Source organism: Erpetoichthys calabaricus, chromosome 10 (assembly GCF_900747795.2).
Source record: "Erpetoichthys calabaricus chromosome 10, fErpCal1.3, whole genome shotgun sequence".
In the NCBI taxonomy this organism is placed as follows: Eukaryota; Metazoa; Chordata; class Cladistia; order Polypteriformes; family Polypteridae; genus Erpetoichthys; species Erpetoichthys calabaricus.
Window position 1 is genome coordinate 20,181,276 of NC_041403.2, and position 22,322 is coordinate 20,203,597.

Below are 22,322 nucleotides of genomic sequence, written 5' to 3' on the forward strand. Positions count from 1 at the left end.
TTTTTTCAGTTTAAGGTGTATGGATTTCATTGTTTTACCTAATAAAACGTGCTTATGCCAATTTACTTTTCAAATTGTCAATACAGTGTTGTGACTCACTTACTGCATCTTGTAAATTTCACGTGTGACGTAATGACTTTCTGCAAGTGTCATTTTTCCATCTCACTATTAAACCCACGGTTTCGGTTGTCATTTGTCACACAGCAGCAGAGACTCGGACAGTTTGGCATTTCCTGCAGAAGACGGCCTCGCTGAATCTGTTCAAGTTTCTCTCTCACACTTCAAAATGGACAAAGAGTACAAGGTGACCGTGCACGCCAAAAACGACCTGGGAGAAGCGCAGTCTGAAGTTCTGTCATTTACGATTAATGACACAGGTAAAGCACTACATTTTTTTTATAATTCTTTAGCACACTTTATCGCTTTAAAACTGACCATAGTTTTTGTGTGCAAATCAAAGGCATTCATGAGAGTAGAAGAGCTACAGCTTTCACTCAAGCTTAATTTTTGAATCACATACAGCAGACTCTTGTGAAATCTTTAAAAGCCCCACAGCTACAAACTGCAAAGAGAAGGCAATTCAGATCATGTAGGTAGAGCTGACTTGTGTCATTTTTCATAAAGCTTGCGTGAAGACAGTTTCCCCTTGGGGAATAATACAGTGTACCAAATACCAAAATAAATGTCAAAGTTTCCATTCGAAGGACTTTTTATATCTGGTAACAACACCCCTGTTCTTACTGTCCTGTCTATTTGAGTGACCTGAATGTAAAAAGTTATGGTGGTAAATCAACACGACACATAAATCCTAGAAGAGGTCGTCCTACATTCTGGGGTGATTAGAAGTTACATTCAGAGATTTAAATTTAAATACTGTTGATACATAAAAATAAATGATGTGGCAGCTAGGAGGCAAACTGAATGCAGGCTTGTATGGGGTTCTTCTATCATGAAAGTGTTCGCAGAAGGCACTTTGGCCTCCTGAAGTTCTTTATTATTAGTGAAGTTAATCATAGAAATTCCTAAATACAATTCCTGAGCTTACTAACCTTGCCTTCTGCTACATGCACACCCCGCAATACTTAAAAATGAAATCCTTTATACCGGCTGGCTACTTTCTGAAAGGATATTAACAATTATCTTCTGGATACCTTAATGACTGAGACCAGTCTTACTCTCAATTTCCTGCACTGCAAGGGCTGAAGCATTCCTAACAGTGGCAGACCACCCTTGAAAAGATTGTAAGATGCAGTTGCTCCCCACGGTGCACTGAGTATAATCTGAACAAATGAGCAAAACTTCGCAACACTTGTGACTTGAGTAAGGATCTTACAGAACCTGGATGTAATAATAATGATAATTCATTACATTTATATAGCGCTTTATGCCTCTAAGTCCCTCATCCTCTAGGACCTCCGGCCCTACGCCCATTATTAGTGTCAGCAAACAATAGGGCAGTTTCAGTGAGATAATATTCAGACTTTATTTCAATTTAAACTTATGTTTATTTAGATAGATAGATAGATAGATAGATAGATAGATAGATAGATAGATAGATAGATAGATAGATAGATAGATAGATAGATAGATAGATAGATATGAAAGGCACGGTATAACAGATAGATAGAAAAGGCACTATATAACTAATAGATAGATAGATATGAAAGGCATTATATAATAGATAGATAGATAGATAGATAGATAGATAGATAGATAGATAGATAGATAGATAGATAGATAGATAGATAGATAGATAGATAGATAGATAGATATGAAAGGCACGGTATAACAGATAGATAGAAAAGGCACTATATAACTAATAGATAGATAGATATGAAAGGCATTATATAATAGATACTGTAGATATGAAAGGCACTGTATGATAGATAGATAGATAGATAGATAGATATGAAAGACACTGTATAACAGATAGATAGATAGATAGATAGATAGATAGATAGATAGATAGATAGATAGATAGATAGATAGATAGATAGATAGAAAAGGCACTATATAACTAATAGATAGATAGATAGATAGATCTTTATTTTTCCCCAGCGGGAAATTAGTCTTTTTACAGAAGCTCTTTAAATAAATAGATACATAAATAAATATACAGGGTGGTGCAGGGAAACGAGAAATTTTGGAAGTAGGTGTTGGCGACCCTGGGGCATCGGCAGTTGTTTAGGACCAATGCGACCTCGTTTAGACCCCCTTGGTATTAGTTATAATGGAGCAGTGGAGTGGTGCACAATGAGGTCCTCTGTGAAAGCCTTTTATAAGAATGGCGATAGTGTGACTGCTGTGCAAAGGGAATTTTGTCGTCGTTACCAGTTAGGAAATCATGACCGTGTCCCGTCTGCTCAGGCGCTTACAACATGGGTGCGTAATTTCAAAGAAACAGGTTCAGCCTTAAAAAAGAAGTCCCCAGGTGGAGCCACTGCCCGACAATCGATGGCAGCTATTCGACGATTGTTTGGAAGGTGCGTCATTTCATGCAACGGTGACATTCCAAGGCCTCTGAGATCCCCAGATCTCATGTTTGTGATTTTTTTTCTGTGGGGACATTTTAAAAGTCAAGTTTACTGCACATGTCCTGCAACCACTGCTGATCTAAAATGGAGGACTGAAGAGGAAATCGCCGGCTCTCCTCTTGACATGTTACGTCAAGCAATTCAGAATTTTCACAACAGGCTGTCAGAATGTGTACGGAGAAATGGACAACAACTTCATGATGTTTTTTCAAAACATAAAATGAATATTGAATGAATATTGATCACCATCATTAATTGCATATCCTGTACAATACATTTCATCATTAAATGTATTTTGTAATGTGTTTATTCGTGCATTCAACGTCAATTGAAAATTTCCTGTTTCCCTGCACCACCCTGTACATTCACACACACTTTGGTCTGAACACACACCAGAATGACTAAAAAAGCAAGAGAATTAAAAAGAGAGAAAAACTTCTTGGCTGTCCCAGTCAAAGTGACTCATTATACAGACGTATTGCTGTTGGTATAAAGACCCCCATACCGTTTCCTAACACACATCTGCTGAATGATTCATTGGCTAAAAGTCCTCAATGTTTTTGTGTAAGAGAGAGGATGTGTAGCATTGCTCATAATGGCACTCAGTTTTGTTTTAATTTTCTCCTTTGCTATGATCTCCAGGTGTGTTCCATAACTGAGTCTGCCCTTTCAATTAGCTTGTTGAATTGGTGGGCCTCTCTTGAAGTGATGTTATCAGCCCAGCACACCACACACACTGGCCATCACAGAGTTGTAGAAGATGTGAAAGAGGTCACTACCCATGTTAAGCTATCACAGTCTCCAAAGAAAAAGAACCTGCTCTGCCCTTTCTTATATAGTTTCTCTTTGTTATGAGATCAGTTCAACCTGTCATTGCCGTGGACCCCCAATTATTTGTAGGAGTGGACCACCTCTACATCCACTCCTTGAATAGTGATCGGACACAGTGGCTCTTTGCTGCTGTGAAACTCAATAACCAGTTCCTTGTTTTTGCTGATATTAAGGTTCAGATAATTCTTTCTGCAACAAGAAGCAAAGTTCTTCCCCTGACTCCTCTCCTCTGTCTCTCCCCCCTTATCAATATTCCCAATAAGTGCAGAATCATCTGAGAATTTCTGCAAGTGACCTGACCTGCTGTTATATTTGCAGTCTGAGGTGTCACAGAGTGAAGAGTAAAGGTGGCAGGCCTGTTCCTTGAGCTGCTCCAGTGTTGCTCACACAGTCCTTGAGTCTCACAGATGGTGGTCTGCCTGACAGATAGCCCATCATCCAGGACACCAAAGGCTCATCCACCTGCATATCTCTGAGTTTACCCCTTAATAGGGATGGCTGGATGGTATTGAGGGCACTGGAGAATCCTCACAGTGCTGCCAGCTTTGTCCAGGTGAGAATAAGCCAGACAGATAATTGCAACCTCCACTCCAATCTTTGGCTGATAGGCAAACTGCAGTGGGTTCAGGTGGTCTACCACAAGAGGACTCATATAGTCCAGGGCCAGCCTCTGAAGGGTCTTCGTGATTTGAAATGTAAGGGCCACTGGTCTGTAGTCATTAGGTGACGAGGAGCCTTCCTACTTTGGAACAGGAACAATGCAGGAAGCTTTCAACAGCAGTGACACTTTCTGGAGCCTTAGGAACAAACTGAACAGGTGACAGAGGACACCACAAAGATGGTCAGCACAGGCCTTAAGAACTTGAGGACTAACACCTTCTGGCTAAACAGCTTTTTCTTTGTGTAGCTCCCTCAATGATCTCCTTTTTCAAATTATTTTATGTGCCTTACTTTAATATGTATGTGGTATTTTTAATGGAAGGATCTCCTAAATCATAAGAGCAGACTACACTTCATGCACTTCAGAACACGTCATCCACCTGACACTTAGCATGTTCAGCCCTGGCCAGTACTTGGATGGGAGATCAACCAGGAATAGCTTGGGCTGCTGCTGGAAGAGGTGTTGGTGCGACCAGCAGGGGGCACTTACCCTGTGGTCTGAACATGGATCCCAATGCCCCAGTTCGGTGACGGGTACACTGTGCTGTAAAAATGACACTGTCCTTTGGATGCGGTGTAAAACCGAGGTCCTGACTCTCTCCGGTCATAAAAGATCCCTGGGCATCCTTCGTAGAGAGTAGAGTGTATCTCTATGTCCAGGCTAAATTGCCCACCATGGCCTAGTCATTCCCTAAGCTCTAATTGGCTAATTATATCTCACTCCTTCACCACCTAACAGGTAATGTGTGGTGAGAGTACTGGCGCAAAAATGGCTGCCGTTGCATCATCCAGGAGGATGCTACACATTAGTGGTGGTTAAAGTGGCTCCCCACTTACCACATAAAGTTGTTTGAGTAGTGAGAAAAGCCCTGCATAAAGGTAAAGAATTATTTTTATTATTACAAATTGTTTCTATATTTCTACAGGCGGCACAATGGGAATAACTTGCTCAAGGTCACTCAGGGAGGCAGTGACGGGGATTGAGCTGCACTCCTTGTGCTCTTCTATTTAGCCATTTAACTTTCAGCTGTTGTGTTAATCTCCATTTTTTCTGCCCATCAGACTTCAAAGCTGCTTGTTTTGGAACCGCAGAACAGAAATGAATAATTGAAATGAAAGTAAAGAGTGTGTGAAGTGACACCGCCAAAATCCTAGACCCTTTGTCCCCAGATGGTGACAGTTTATATTTGCCATTCCAGGAGTTGTTTATTCACAAATCTCCATGGATGCCTTTCAGAATAATACAAGCTTCTCTCTCTCTCTCTCAAATAGTCGTCTTTGATCCAAGGAGCTGAATTATAATGCAATTATCATTCAGAATCCAACGCCAAGACTCACAATGTTAAGTCAGTTGGGTGGCAGGTGGAAGTTATTTTTAAAGATTGGAAACATGATGGTTATCGCAGCTCTGGTGAAATCAATCGCAATGGTCATTAATCAATTTAGTCTCAACCAGGAACACAGGGATGGGGTGGTCAGTCTGGATTTCTTGAAGGCTGCAATGGCTGCTGATTATCATTCCACCCACGTATTCACTGGTTATGTCCTTATTTGTATTCAGATCCGTGTTTTAGTCAGCCTGTGTTGAAAAATTAATTTCTAGTGTTTAGCATTGAGCAGCCAGCCTGTGCTCTGTTTGTGGAAAAGAAATGGAAAAATGTGCAGGTGCTCTGAATTTATAAAGAACCGTGAGATGGTGAAGACCAAAAAATCTCAAGAGAAGTGTTTCTTAAACTTTATCTTCCTTACGACCCAATCTTACCCTTCTTACTGTCTTCAAGACCCAGTCCATGATGACCCTCAGATTGGTGTGAATCTCCACCAGTGGTTATGAGGAGGGAAGGACCCATTGGACAATCGCAGCCAACTCTGGAAAGAACCTTTTTTTTACATCTGTAAGAGGTTCCATAAATAAACATAGACAGAATATAACAGATTTCAGACATTCCAGTGAGTTCCTGATTTTAAATGGACTCTTGCTGCATACAATCACACCAGCTAAGGGTAGGATTGAGGTTAGGGTTAGGGTTTTCTTGATCTTTTGTATCTTGCTAGGTTGCCTACTATACTTTAAAGATTTCTGCTTTGTCCATATATTGGGAACCTTTTCCAAGCACAAAGATCCAACAGCATATGCAATGAATATTTACAATGGTGGTGCAGTGGTAGCGCTCCTGCCTCTCAGTGAAGAGGCCAGGGTTTGCATCCCGGGTCCTCTCTGCATGGATTTTGCATGTTATCCCCGTGTCTGTGTGGTCTTCCTCAGCTCCAGTTTCTTCCCACAGTCCAAAGATATGGAGGTTAGGTGGACTGGCATTTCCTAAATTGACACTAGTCTGTGGTTTGGCTGTGTGTGTGTGTGATGGACTGGCACCCTGTCAGGCTTTTGTTCCTGCCTTGCACCCTATGCTAACTGGGATAGGGTCCAGCAGACTCCCGTGATCCTGTTCAGGACTAAGCAGGTTAGAAAACGACTAACTGACTGACTGGCTTCCCAGAATGAAATGATTCTTTATCAAGCAAGGGTTCTACAAAGAACCACACAGCTCCGTAAAGTGTTATGATAGAACCTTTATTTTTAAGAGTTGACCACAGGTGGATTTCAAACAAGGTATAGAAACATCAACAGGAGTGATAATAATGATCAATAGAACAGAATGCACCTGAGACAAATTTTAAGTGTCATAGCAAAGGGTCTGAATACTTTTTTTAAAAAAAAATAATCATCCATTTTCCAAATTCACTTTATCCTGAGCAGGGCCATGGGCAAGTTGGAGCTTTTCTTAGCAAGCACAGAGTGGGTGGATGAGGGATAACACTAGAGCGGTCCAAAGAATTATTGTGGTGTCTCACTGTTTAATCCAATGCTGGCAATTAGTGAAAGAAAACAGGTGCATGATGGCACAAATGAACACAAATAAATAGACAGTCGCTGCCATGGGTCACCTTCCTAATTCAATACAGCTCAGTAGAGTGAGTCTCTTTTGGGATAGCTCCATTCTGCAGCAAGCTCGGGTCAAAGTGAGACGCCTCCTTCCAGGGACATCCAGCATTTTTAGGACTCTGACTGGAAGCGGTGGGGTCATTTGGCCTCGTTGGGTGTCTTCTTGGTGCTGTGAGTGAGAAAAGAGATGAGACCATTAGCGACTGTGCCCCCTCTTGTCCTGGAGTGATATTACATACCTCTGATGAGCCTGGAAGATGATCTTTCGAAATGCATGCATGACAGGTACATGGAAGGCACAATCTCTGGACAGGGCAGCAGTCTACTGCAGGGTGAACACACACAAATACACACACAATTCAACCTCCCAGCTACACATTTCTTTCACTATCTTCAAATTAGAAATTTTGTTAAACAGAAACTGCCCGATTTTCCTCACCTCGTACCCTCCACAATGCTGGAAAAAATACTGCTCAATTTTGAGGAATTAAACACCATTTCCGCATTATATAAAATCCTATTAGGGTCCCTACCTTTCAAAGATCCAAGAGGACATTGGGAAGAAGACCTCTTAATCAATATATCAGAAAAGGAGTGGAAGGTAGCAAAGCAGAGAATTCACTCGAGCTCCATATGCGCAAAGCATAGAATTATTCAACTAAAAATTATATATCGAGCTCATCCGTCTCACTTAAAACTGTACAAAATGTTTCCAGGGCACGATCCAACCTGCTAACGCTGCAACCAAGCTCCTGCCTCACTGGGTCACATGTTCTGGGCCTGCACCAAACTAACATCATTTTGGACCAAACTTTTTAAGTGCCTCTCAGACAGCCTTGGGGTCACAATCCCTCCTAACCCACTAACAGCTGTGTTCGGTGTTCTTCCAGATGGACTTGAAGTGGAGAAGGACAAGCAAACGGTGATTGCATTCACTACACTTTTGGCACGCAGACTTATTCTGTTAAATTGGAAGAATCCTAACTCTCCTCTGATAAGTCAGTGGGAAACTGATGTTTTATATTATTTGAAACTGGAAAAAATCAAATTCTCAGTTAGAGGATCTGTACAAAATTTTTTCAAAGCCTGGCAGGATCTAATCAATATTATTTTAGAATAAGAGAAATAACTATTACCGCATTTAATTCCCTTCTCCATTTCTTATTTACCTATATATTTATATTTCTCCCTTTCTTTTGTTTATTGTTGCCTTATTAAAAAGCCCAAAGCAATTCTCCTTTGCCTAAGCTCTCCTTCTCAGGGGTGGGGTTTGATTTGTCTTCAATTTTGTTTGGCTAAAAATTGACCTATTTGTATGGAATGATTACAATAAAAATTAATAAACAAATTAAAAAAAAAAAAACAAATACACACACACACACACATATGTACACTATAGCCAATTTAGCATTTCCAATCCATTGTGGTTGGGCAGTAGAAAGACACACTGGGAACAGTCGAAATTTTGTGACGCCAACCGGGTCATCCCTTTTAATCGTCGCAAGACGAAACAAACAAAAATGAAAAAGTAACGAAAAACATGCCAAAGCGCTATTCCCGATCAGGGATTCCTCCGTCTTTAAGAATATCTGAGAGTCACGTGCTCCGCCGTGCGGCTCGTTTGGGTCTGTCGGCAAAAGACGCCTTTTCCTTATTCGGCGCTTCTTTTATAGCGAAACTTCCGGAAGGGGCGGGGTTAAGTGCCCTTACTGGACGGCTTCTTGGTGCTGTGAGGGAAGAAGAACAACAGGACAGAGTCAGCGTTAGCCCCCCTTCTTGTCTCGACGGGTTATTGTATACCTTTTCCCCGGCCCTTAGAGGAGTCCTCCAATGCCCATGCATGACACCATCTTGTCTTTGGACTGTGGAAGGAAACTGGAGCACCCTGAGGGAATCCATACAGACACGGGGAGAATATGAAAACTCCATGATTATCATTCAATGGTATTGAATGTTGCTTGATGAACTAAATGAGTTAAAATAATTTAAAGCAAGGCCACAGCATAACAAAATGTGTAAAAAGTAAAGGTGTCTGAAGACGTAATCCTCTGTATAAAAATGGAAGAATTGGAACAGGCAGAGGGTAACCCATACAGATATGTTGGGGACAAGCAAACTCCCCATAGACTGCGCCTGTTGAATCTGTAAGCCTGTAGCACACTGTGTCACACTCACATACATTGACATTACATAAAGTAAAGGTTGGCTGCATAGTGTGTTGTTTTTTTATAACTATGTCCAGACACTTTAACGTGAGCTTTTTTATTGAACAGCTTTCTAATTTTCCATTAAAAATTATTTAGAAAACTGCCTTTTAATTTCTGCCATGGGACATGGCTGGATGGGCTTTGTAAATTAGCCACCTTCCTCAAATAACTTGGTCCCCCTCAGCAAGACAGTAACATTTATGAATGGAAATCAAGCTTCATATGGGATCTCTGTCCCAATTAAAGGCGTGAAGCAGCCTCTTGTATAAAGCTTGGCTGCAACTAATCCTTCTTGGGATTCAATCAAACACCCCAACGACAGATAAACATCAGTATACAAATTAGAGTTAGAACATTAGAACATTCAGGACATACAGCTCAAAAAACCTTGGCAGTCCAGTTCACTTAATTCTTCAAAAATAATATCAAGTCCATTTATGAAGATCCCTAAAGTCCTACTGTCTACCACACTACTTGGTCGTTTATTCCAAGAGTCTGTGGTTCCCTGTGCAAAGAAAAACCTCCTAATGTTTGTGTGAAATTTACCCTTCACAAGTTTCCAGCTGTGTCCCCGTGTTCTTCATGAGCTCATCTGTAAGTCACCATCTCGATCCACTGGACTAATTCCCTTCATAATTTTAAACACTTCAGTCAGGTCTCCTCTTAATCTCCTTTTGCTTAAACTGTAAAGGCTCAGCTCTTTTAATCTTCCCTCATAACTCATTCCCTGTAGCCCCAGAATCAGCCTCATCGTTCTTCTCTGGACTTTTTCCAGCACTGCTTTGTCCTTTTTGTAGACCAAAACTGCACCCAGTACTCCAGATGAGGCCTCGCCAGTGTGTTATAAAGCTTCAGCAGAACCTCTTTGGACTTGTACTCCACACATCAAGTTGCTATATAACCTGACATTCTGTTAGCCTTCTTGATGGCTTCTGAACACTGTCTATAAATAAGTAAGTAGTGTCAAGTCCACTGTGACTCCTAAATCCTTCTCATAAGGTGTACTTTTGATTTTCTGACCTCCTGTTTATTCAAAACTCACATTTTTACTTCCTATTTGTAAAACTTTAAATTTACTGACATTCAATTCCATCTGCCACAAATCTGCTCAAGCATGTCTGCTGTCCAAGTCCTCCGTAATGATTCAACAGATTTGAGATGATTTGCCAATCCCCTTAGCTTGGTATCATCTGCAGCTTGTTATTTATACTCCTATCCAGGTCATTCATTTATATTAAAAATAGCAGCGGCCCCAGCGCTGACCCCTGCTGGTCACCACTCTTAACTCTTAACCCATTTCTGATATGGTTCCATACACCATCATCCTCTGCTTCCTGTTTCTGAACCAATTTTACACCCATCTACACATCACACCCTGAACTCCCACTTCTTTTAATTTGATGCCCACCTCTCATGTGGCACCTTATCAAATGCTTTCTGAAAGTCCAGATAAATAATACACTGTATATTCCTCTTTGATTGTATCCTTTTGTTGCTTCCTCTCCATTTTTAGGTCTGAATCTAATTGTATAAAATGTTTTATTTATTTTTTCAAAAAGCTTTATAAAATCAACTAAAATATTATTTAGTCAGTATTAAAATTATTATAGGAGGCACTGTGTGAAAAACACAGTAGCTCTGCCACCTCAGTGCTCCCGCTCAGCCACTCGCTATGTGAAGTGTGCACATTCTCCAATGTCCACATGATGCATATTGTGGTTGTCTCCCATATCCCAAAGACTTGCACCTCAGGTGAGTCGATGATTTTAAATTGGCCCTGCATCAGTGAGAGTAGATGCGTGTCTGTATGCTCTCAGATGGATGTTCTCTCTGCTTTTGCTTCATGACTTTCTGGCTAACAATGGTGGAGATAGCTCTGATTTCTTATAGTCTCTGTAGACAGTGAGACAAAATGATTAGGGCTTTAGACATAAAGCCCTGAGGTGGAAGGTTCTGATCCCACTACTGACACTATGTGAGCAAGTCACTTCACTGCTTGTGCTACAATTGGGGAAAAAACACGAGAAATGCAACTAATTGTATCTTAGATGCTACAAGTTGCTTTAGATAAAGGCGTCAGCCAAATAAGTAAATAATAATAATCTCTTAATGGAAAAGTGAGTTAAGTAAATGGATAAATGCATACTTTGCATAGTGTAATCAGATTATTTGTACGTTCCCTTATGTATCTGGTTGCACTCCCTCAGTTATGTGCATTAAGGAATTTGTGGAGCTCAGTGATGGACATTCACTCAATCTCAAAGCAGATGTTTCTCAGATGCTTTAGTTAATACAAAGGCCCTACTTTCCACACACCGGTGAGCAAAAATGATTAATTTTTAACATGATAATAAAATCTAAAACTAAACTTAAAATTAGCATCGATTACCAATAGCAAAAGGAAAAAAACTGGCTGACTAGAAGCAAATAGTTAATGCATTTTTCAGTCTCTAATTTTGCTTCTTTTTGTTTTGCAGTTCTACCAGACACACCTGTTATATCTGGAGTGATCTTCAGTAACTTTTCCCAAGATGAAGCTATCCTCCATTTAAAAGAGCCAACACCATACAACCAGCTTTGTGTCGAGGTTAAGTGCAGAGAACCTGCATCACAGCCTTGGATTGTGGTAAGCGTTATGAAGAATGAAGATGGGATGAGATGGGGCTCGGGTGCCCTCTAGTGGCTGATGCTAGTTCCAACGGTATTCTCAGTTTCTGTTTAATCTAACTTGTAGACAGTTTCATATTTATGTCATAATAGACACATGCAAGGCTAATTAAAACAAAATCAGTACATATTTTAATCTTTAAAAAAAAAGAAAAGATTACATTTTCTGACTGAAATTTAGGCAGGTGGTACCTATCAATGTAACATCCACATGAATGGCAGGAACCAAGTTTCCTCGGCAGAACATTGCCCAGACCGTCACACTGTGTCTGCCAACTTGCCTTCTTCCCATAGTGTGTACTGTTGCCATGTTTTCCTCAGGTAAGCGACACACATGCACCGAGTACTCCAAGTGATCCAAAAGGAAGTGTGATCCATCAGACCAGGCCTCCCTCTTCCATTGCTCCATGGTCCAGTTCTGACGCAAATATATATATATATATATATATATATATATATATATATATATATATATATATACTGTAGTGAAGGGAGAGGCACCCCAATAATGTTCTCTGCTGTCTTCACTATCCTTTGTCGGATATGTTGCAGTTGCCATACCAGACAGTGATGCAGCTGGTCAGAACACTCTCAATGGTGCCTCTGTAGAACATGGTGAGGATGGAAGGGGGAAGACTTGCTCGCTTCAGTAGCCTCAGGAAGTGTAGTCTCTGCTGGGCTTTCTCGATTAGTGATGAGGTGTTATGTGTCCACATAAGTTCTTCTGTTATGTGCACACCGAGGAACTTGGTACTCCTAACAATCTCCACATCTAAACCGTTGATGCTGAGTGGGATGTGGGCAGGACGTGATTTTCTGAAGTCCACGATTATCTCTTTTGTCTTGTCAGCATTGTGCACTTTGTGCATCCGGCGCCGCCGTGAGTGACAGCCTTTTCAGCAGCTCCGTGTATGACTGTATATGTATGTGTACTTTTCTACTTTTATTTTTCTATGTTTATTTATTGATCACTCCTATTACTTTATTTTATGTGGATTCCTTCCCTGGACACACTTACTTTTACAACGTGGGCATGGATTTTAACACGCCGAGACTCGCCTATTCAAGTACTCAACTTCGGGCGCTGAGAACAAATGCCAGTGCCGGTGTGGTTCCCTACTTACCCGACGAGGTAAGAAGGCGGTATCGTGGCAGCAGAGCTGGCACTAAGCTAAAAAAGAAGCGGCTTGCGAGAAAGTGGCGTTTCAAGCCTTCGGTGCCTTCTGTGATTCTGGGGAATGTAAACTCAATCTCAAATAAGATCGACGAACTGGCTGCGCTGGTGAAAAATGTAAGGAAAAATGTAAGGACCTACAGAGAATGCAGTTTGTTGTGTTTTTGCGAAACCTGGCTAAATAACACCATCCCAGATGCCAACGTGGAGCTACCCGGGTTTAGCACAGTTAGAGCGGACAGAGATGCAAGTACCTGTGGTAAGCACAAAGGAGGAGGACTCGCTCTCTATGTTAATACACGGTGGTGTCACTCTGGACATGTTAACGTCAAAATCTCCACTTGCTGCAGGGATATCGAACTGTTGGCCGTAAGTTTACGTCCCTACTATTTGCCCAGAGAGTTTGGACACGTCATTGTTGTTATAGTATACATTCCTCCTCGGGCAGACGTGGAGTCAGTGAGTGACATCATCCATTCCGCTGTTGCTAAGTTACAAAAGCAGCACCCTGAGGCGCTTGTGCTAATCGCTGGAGACTTTAACCATGTGACGCTGGACAAAACATTACCTGCATTCTCCCAGTATGTGCATTGTAACACCCGGGGAAATAAGACTATTGATTTACTTTATGCAAACGTTAAAGACGCATACAGCGCCACCCCGCTGCCTGCGCTTGGGAAAGCAGATCATAACCTGGTTCTGCTTCAGCCTCACTATAAACCAAAAGTTAGAGTCCTACCTGTAACCACACGATCATTCAGGAAGTGGACCCCGGAGGCTGAGAATACTCTGAGAGAATGTTTTGGAACTACAGACTGGGATATCCTGCAGGGATCTCATAGTGAGAACATTGAGGAAGTTGTTGACTGCACTACTGACTACATCAACTTCTGTATGGACATTGTAGTTCCAGTAAGAACAGTACGCTGCTATGCTAACAACAAGCCATGGATTACAAGTGACATCAAGGGCCTTTTGAATCAGAAGAAAAGGGCTTTTAAAGATGGTGATCAGCATGAGCTCAAGCGCGTGCAGAAGGAACTCCGAGTCCAACTCAGGGCGGCGAAGGAGCAGTACAGGAGAAAGCTGGAGCAGAAGTTGCAGAATAACAGCATGAAGGAAGTGTGGGATGGGATGAAGATCATCACTGGCTGCAGCTCGAAGCGGGGTACCACCATTGAGAGAGACGTGAAGAGAGCAAACCAAATGAACAACTTTTTTAACAGGTTTGACCACCCTAACCCACACTCACTCTCACCTCGGAGTACTGCACCCTGCACACATCCTTCTGCTGATACCAGCATAGGAAAGACATCCCCACCCATAATTACAACAGCGCAAGTGAGCAGAGAGCTGAGGAGACTTCGTGCCAGCAAAGCAGCGGGTCCAGATGGAGTATCGCCACGACTGCTGAAGGTCTGTGCATCGGAGCTGGGGGGTCCTCTACAGCGCATCTTCAACCTGAGCCTGGAACAGGGGAGAGTCCCGAGGCTTTGGAAAACATCTTGTATCACCCCAGTCCCAAAGGTATCACGTCCTAGTGAGCTGAATGACTTTCGGCCTGTTGCTCTGACATCACATGTGATGAAGACCATGGAGAGGCTGCTGCTTCACCACCTTAGGCCACAGGTTCAACACGCCCTTGACCCTCTGCAGTTTGCATATCAGGAGAAGGTGGGAGCGGAAGATGCCATCATCTATATGCTACACCGATCCCTCTCTCACTTGGACAGAGGCAGTGGTGCTGTAAGAATTATGTTTCTAGACTTCTCTAGCGCCTTCAACACAATCCAACCTCTGCTCCTTAGGGACAAGCTGACAGAGATGGGAGTAGATTCATACCTAGTGGCATGGATCGTGGACTATCTTAAAGACAGACCTCAGTATGTGCGTCTTGGGAACTGCACGTCTGACATTGTGGTCAGCAACACAGGAGCGCCACAGGGGACTGTACTTTCTCCGGTCCTGTTCAGCCTATATACATCGGACTTCCAATACAACTCAGAGTCCTGCCATGTGCAAAAGTTCGCTGATGACACTGCTATCGTGGGCTGTATCAGGAATGGGCTGGAGGAGGAGTATAGGGACCTAATCAATGACTTTGTTAAATGGTGCGACTCAAACCACCTACACCTGAACACCAGCAAAACCAAGGAGCTGGTGGTGGATTTTAGGAGGCCCAGACCCCTCATAGACCCAGTGATCATCAAAGGTGACTGTGTGCAGATGGTGCAGACCTATAAATATCTGGGAGTGCAGCTGGATGATAAATTAGACTGGACTGCCAATACTGATGCGCTGTGCAAGAAAGGACAAAGCCGGTTATACTTCCTTAGAAGGCTGGCTTCCTTCAACATCTGCAATAAGATGCTGCAGATGTTCTATCAAACAGTTGTGGCGAGCGCCCTCTTCTACGCAGTGGTGTGCTGGGGAGGCAGCATTAAGAGGAAAGACGCCTCACGCCTGGACAAACTGGTGAGGAAGGCAGGCTCTATTGTTGGCATGGAGCTGGACAGTTTAACATCTGTGGCAGAGCGAAGGGCGCTGAGCAGGCTCCTATCAATTATGGAGAATCCACTGCATCCACTAAACAGTATCATCTCCAGACAGAAGAGCAGCTTCAGCGACAGACTGCTGTCACTGTCCTGCTCCACAGACAGATTGAGGAGATCGTTCCTCCCCCAAACTATGCGACTCTTTAATTCCACCAGGGGGGGTAAACGTTAATATTTAACATTATACATAGTTATTGTCTGTTTTTTTCACCTGTATTATTATCATTCTTTAATTTAATATTATTTATTGTATCAGTATGCTGCTACTGAAGAATGTGAATTTCCCATTGGGATTAATAAAGTATCTATCTATCTATCTATCTATCATTGAGAGATAGATTGTTGTCTTCACGCCATGCGGACAGCAGTTCCACCTCATCTCTGTATGCTGTTTCATCATCCCTGCTTATCAGTCCCAGCACTGTTGTATCATCTGCAAACTTGATGATGTGGTTGGTGTTGTGCGTGGCTGTGCAGTCGTGAGTCAGCAGGGTGAACAGCAGTGGACTAAGCACGCAGCCCTGCGGTGCTCCAGTGCTCAGTGTGATGATGCTAGAAGAGGCCCAAACTGACTGGGGCCTCTCTGTCAAGAAGTCCAGGATCCAATTGCAGAGGGTGGTGTTCAGGCCTAACCTGCTCAGTTTTAAAACCAGCTTTTGAGGGATGATTGTGTTGAAGGCAGAGCTAAAGTCTATGAATAGCATCCTGACATATGTGTCTTTTTTATGCAGATGTGTCAGGGAGAGGTGAAGGGCAGAGCATATGGCATCCTCAGTTGACCTGTTTGAGCGGTATGCAAACTGAAGAGAGTCAAGGGAGGCGGGGAGATTAGTCTTTGTGTGTGACATGACTAACCTTTCAAAGCACTTTATTATGATTGGCGTGAGTGCAACTGGTCGGTAGTCATTCAGGCATGTCACTGATGACTTCTTCAGCACTGGTATGATGGTGGTCGACTTGAAGCATGCTGGGACTGACGACTGGCTCAGAGATGTGTTGAAGATGTCTGTGAGGACACCAGCCAGTTGACTGGCACATTCTTTGAGCACACGACCAGGTATGTTGTCAGGTCCTGCAGTCTTGCGTGGATTGACTCTGGATAGAGTCCTCACGTCAGTTATGGAGAGACAGAGTGCCTGGTCAGTGGAGGGAGGTGTTGCTTTTCTCACAGGCTCTTTGTTCTGTGCCTCAAACCGTGCGAAGAAGTTGTTCAGCTCATCCGGAAGGAAGGCATCACCATCGCTGCTGTGTGGGTTGGGCTTGTAGTTTGTAATTGTCTGAATGTCCTGCCACATACGACGTGTGTCTCTGGTGCTGCTGAATTGTTTGTTGATCCTCTGCGTGTATGCCCACTTAGCTCTCCTTATAGCGCGAGACAGGTTGGCTCTGGTCACCCTGAGGGCGGCCTTGTCTCCAGATCTGAAGGCTGCATTTCTGATCTTGAGCAGCTTGTGCACTTCTCTTGTCATCCAGGGCTTTTGATTTGGTCTTGTGGTAACATCCTTGGCAACAGTAACATCCTCTATGCATTTGGAGATGTAGCCAGTCACAGAGTCTGTGTACTCCTCCAGATTGATGGAGTCACCATCCATAGCAGCCTCTCTGAAAATGTCCCAGTCTGTCAATTTGAAGCAGTCTTGGAGAGCTGAAACCACACCAACCTGCCACACTGTGATACTCTTGCGGGCTGGTTTAGTACGCTTCAGCAGGGACTTGTATGCAGGGACCATAAAAACGCTGATATGATCTGTACAGCCGAGGTGGGAGTGGGGTAGGGCCTTGTAGGCGTCATACAATACAATAGTCATACAATATGCTAAATGAATGGGGAATTGCCTACACAGTAATTTAAAGGGAATACTGTATCTTTTTTTGAGTTATCAATGATATGGAATCCCTGTAGTTTTTCCATCGTAATGTTTCTTGTTGTCTGGCAGTTTGCTGCTGAGCTTCACATGATGTCGCTCTGTGGTTTGCCATACGTTGTCTTTGTTGTTGTAAGGCATCTTGCCTGTGCTGGTTGGTCTGGCATGATGTCAATGTTTCTGCTTCTGTGTGTTGGTGTGAGTATGTAGGCCAGCGAGACCGTTTCTGTTGGTCACAGCTAGGCTGTATGTGTCTTTTCATTTTATCAGGAGGTTTATGTTGAAGTGAAGGAAAAAAGGAGGTGTAAAATGGTAGTGTCATAATGCAGTTTCAGTCAGTAACAAAGTATGCACTGAATAAACAGTTAAATACCACAGTCGATAATTGGTCACATTGAAAAATTAAGGACTTGAAGACAAATCCAAGACCACAACTCTCCTAGGAACAAGAATTCCTCACTATTGTTGTTGAGGGATATAGTAGTTGTGGCAACCGTTGTTTATATTGAGCACAGACAGACACAAGGAAAATAATATAAGGATACTAGGAGGTTCGCCACCTGGCCTGCTCTATATGCAAAGCCACTTTGCATCTCTGCTGCTTATGTTGTGAAGAGGGGGGCTGAACGCACCCCAAGGAGACGCGGTCGCTCCTCCGAAACCCCCTCTTAAACGGTGATACAGTGAGAAACAAATACAGTTTTTTTATGTCCTCTTCTTTACTCGTTCAGCTGCTGGTTTGCTGCTGCTGCTGTGCCATGTGATCTGCATCTCGCACGGCGCTTTGAACATTTAAAAGCCTGTACAGCAGCTGTCCTACTCTTTGTCTTTTATTTCCGGCCCTTGGCGTGGTTAAATCTCTTGGCACAAAGTCTCATCTCGCGGGACGTGAGTTCTTGATATTTTTTAGTTTATAATTTAAAAACAGAATAAGAATCTGAAAATCTAACAACATCACATTAAAGTTCTACAAAATCTGAAAAGAATGAAACAAAACACATTATGTGGTTTTTAAAATAATCCGATTTAAAGCATGACATAAAAAGTGACATAAAAACATGACATAAAATCGTGGCACAAAATTGTTGCACTTTCAGGCTTAGGATTTTATATATATATATATATATATATATATATATATATATAGGGTAGTCCAGATCTAATTATGCAACTGTTCAACTGACAACCATTGCCCCGCCATTTTGGAATGCAGGGCAGGTGCTGCCATCTATCGGCAACAAAAACAATTTTAAGTGAAATCTCTATGTGCAGGGCAGGTGCTGTGAATTCTCTATGTAATAAACTTAATAAGGTATAGCGTAATGAAAATTGCATAATTAGATCTGGACCACCCTATAAAGTTTATATATATATATATATATATATATATATATATATATATATATACACATATATATATATATACACATATATATATATATATATATATATATATATATATATATATATATATATATATATATATATATAAAATATATAATATATATATATAGAGAGAGAGTATACATTTATATACTGTGGCACGTGGCTGGGGGTGGTACCCAGCCGGGACGCCCAGGAGGACAGGAGGAGGGCTCATGCCTCCTCCAGACCACGAGGGGGCGACCGCCCTGGTTATATTGGGGGCCATGGGTACAGGGCTTGGAAGCTCAACCCTGTAGGGGCCCGTGGTCACCGCCAGGGGGCGTCCCCATGCCTGGAGGACTTGGGACCCCAGCACTTCTGCCACACCAAGAAGTGCTGGGGGGAAGAAGAAAAGAGACACCCGGAGTGCTTCCGGAGAGACAGCCGGCACTTCCGCCACACTGGGGCGTGTCAGCGGAAGATTGCCAGGAACCACCAGGAGCACATCTGGGTGACTATAAAAGAGGCCGCCTCCCTTTAATTCGAGGCTGGAGTCAGGTGGAAGAGGACGAGGTCTGAGAGTGAGAGAGATAGAAGAGAGAAGGAGGCGGCCTGAAGGCATATTGTGGACAGAGGCTTGGACTGTTGGGGGGTTGTACAATTGATTGACTGTGTAAATAGTGTATAAAATAAACGTGTGTTGGGTGACATAACGATGTCCGTCTGTCTGTGTCCAGGCTATTTCCCACAATACAGTGGAAACTCGGTTTGTGAGCATAATTCATTCTGGAAACGTGCTCGCAGTCCAAAGCACTCGTATATCAAAGTGAATTTCCCCATAAGAAATAATAGAAACTCAGATGATTCATTCCACAACCCAAAACTATTCATATAAAAATGATTAATATAGAATACATAAAACAAATTAACCTGCACTTTACCTTTGAAAAGAATCATGGCTGGTGTGAGTGAGTTTCTAAACTCTTGTGGGATTCCACCCAACGAGACGACAAGCAGAAGAGTGTCCCAAAGCAATCGCAGTCTCCCAGCGCTGTAGCAGTTCGCCACAAAAGTGAATCCGAAAAGATCGCGGACATGCTATAAGCGCCTGCCGTAGATGGATGATACAAGGAACAAGGAACATTATAAATGCTCAGGGCACAGTATTACTTGGCCACGACCCTGCCTGACTGCTGTGTCTGTGTATAGGAGAGCAGCAGATCCCGCTACAATAAATAACCGCACTGTTGTTGTTTCAAGCTGAATAAAGCTGGTGTTGCTAAAGTACTGAGACTCAGCTTCGTGTTTTGGGGTGCAAGACGGGGACTCGCACGTCACGTCACGTCACAGCACACACACACACACACACGCACACACACGCAGTCACAATGCTGTAGTAAACAGTATATGCTCGTACGGATGTTGACTATATGAGTGAGGCACGACGACTCAGACAGAGAATAGGAGACGATTGCCCACAATCCCACAGCGAGAGACAGAGAGAAGAACCAACAGCTCATTTGTGCTCACATGACACACAGCAGACAAAGCGTATACATATTACTTGTATTGCAAGACCTCGCTCGTTTATCAAGTCAAAAGTTATTAAAAATTTTAGCTCGTCTTGCAAAAGACTCGTAAACCAAGTTGCTCGCAAACCGAGGTTCCACTGTATATCTTTATATATAATCTTCATTTGGATCTTGATCTTTGTTTGTCCACGAATTCCACGCATGCATAGACCACCTTCCAGTTTAGTACGTTGTTGTTACTTACGGATGTCAACAATGTGCCGGAATAACGAAAGGGGTGGTGGACAGTGTTACACTGGTTAGCTCCTGAGGCCTGGTTAGAGAATGAGATTGCCGAATATAAAAGGTATGTGCCTACGTAACATATGAATGAAAGAAAGACAGTGGGTAAAATGAATGACAACATAACAGCACATTCCAGAAATTATTATTGTTACATTGTAGCCGGCGAGTGCTGCGCGTCTCACAGTTGTACCCTGGCTTGCTCACATGTCAGTGAAATGATCCCTATTTATGCTTTAAAGAGCCCTTTTATAACCATTGCTCCGTGTACATTGCCTTACTCTTTGGATTGCCACAAATCAACCTGCGAGATTGGAGAAAGGTTGAGAAGAGATTGTAAGAGGAAACGACAGCGTCGTGAAAACGAGACGGACTGTGAACGGAGAGAAGCAGAAATGCTCCTACACCACCACATAATTACTATTCGGACAGTGATTCCGAGTAGGCCATTCCTATCAAATCAATGTCCAAGGGTTTTGTTTTGTAATTTTGTTTCCCTTATAAAAAATCATAATGCTGTGTGACGAAGGGCCCAGTTCATGACTGGCAGCCGCATTTAAACAGGGAGCCCTTCACAGACAACTTTAACACACGCAACGTAGTTGGGGGCACATGGCTAGTATATATATATTGTAATAAAGACAAATACAAGAGCATAAAGGTTTGGGGTTTTTGGCCCTGTATAATGTAACAAAACAAGGTCAAATATTTCAAAGAAATCATCAGACATGGAAGGGTGGGTAGACGGACAATCTAAGGAGCCAGACCGGAAATTAAAAGCATGGAATGCTAGGAAGACGTGGTGGTGGATGGATGAATGACGTCATCAGATGGGGACCAGAGGAGAGAAAGGGACCCGGAAGTGTTATGTTTCCTGAAGATGTCCGGGAAGGATTATGGTGGCGGCACTCTGTCTTTTCTACGGAAACAAAGAGAGAGAGGTTAGTACCTCGCCATTGTCCCCTGGCATGACTTGTCGCGTTGCATGTCGGGTCCTCAAGCTGCTCCCCATGCGCTCGTGTGTGACAATATATATATATATATATATATATATATATATATACAGTGTATATATCTATACTAATAAAAGGCAAAGCCCTCACTGACTGACTGACTCACTCATCACTAATTGTCCAACTTCCCGTGTAGGTGGAAGGCTGAAATTTGGCAGGCTCATTCCTTACAGTTTACTTACAAAAGTTAGGCAGGCTTCATTTCGAAATTCTATGCGTAATGGTCATAACTGGAACCTGTTTTTTGTCCATATACTCTAATGGAGGAGGCGGAGTCACGTATCGCGTCATCACGCCTCCTACGTAATCATGTGAACTAAAAACAAGGAAGAGATTTACAGCACGAGTCAAACGCGGGAACGAAGGTAAATGACGTTAATTTTTGTGCAATTAAACGTGTGCATTTATGGGGTGATTTCTCAGGCTTAAAAGCTCGCCTTTTATCAAACGCGGGAACAAAGGTAAATGACTTTGTTGAGTGTCTTTTAATACTGTGTAAGCATACATATTAACACATGTGCAATTAAACGTGTGCATTTACGGGGTGATTTTTCAGGCTTAAAAGCTCGCCTTTTATTAAATAGGTAAATGCAAACTGTATACATTTATGCATGTAATAGGCAAACAAAAAATGTACTATACCCGAAAGCACTGCAGTAGTACTCAATGTATCTTTACTTCTTAAATGTTAAT

General features: G+C 42.5%; 1 protein-coding gene across 2 annotated transcripts in view; it reads left to right on the forward strand.

Moving 5' to 3' along the window:
* Window positions 1-22,322, forward strand: part of il23r (interleukin 23 receptor) — a 197,280-nt gene that overhangs the window by 67,956 nt on the left and 107,002 nt on the right. For both annotated transcript variants that reach the window (XM_051932709.1, XM_028810984.2), the window contains 2 exons: window positions 205-377; window positions 11,654-11,802. In XM_051932709.1, the coding sequence (XP_051788669.1) occupies window positions 205-377; window positions 11,654-11,802 (322 nt within the window). The remainder of the gene's footprint in view (window positions 1-204; window positions 378-11,653; window positions 11,803-22,322) is intronic.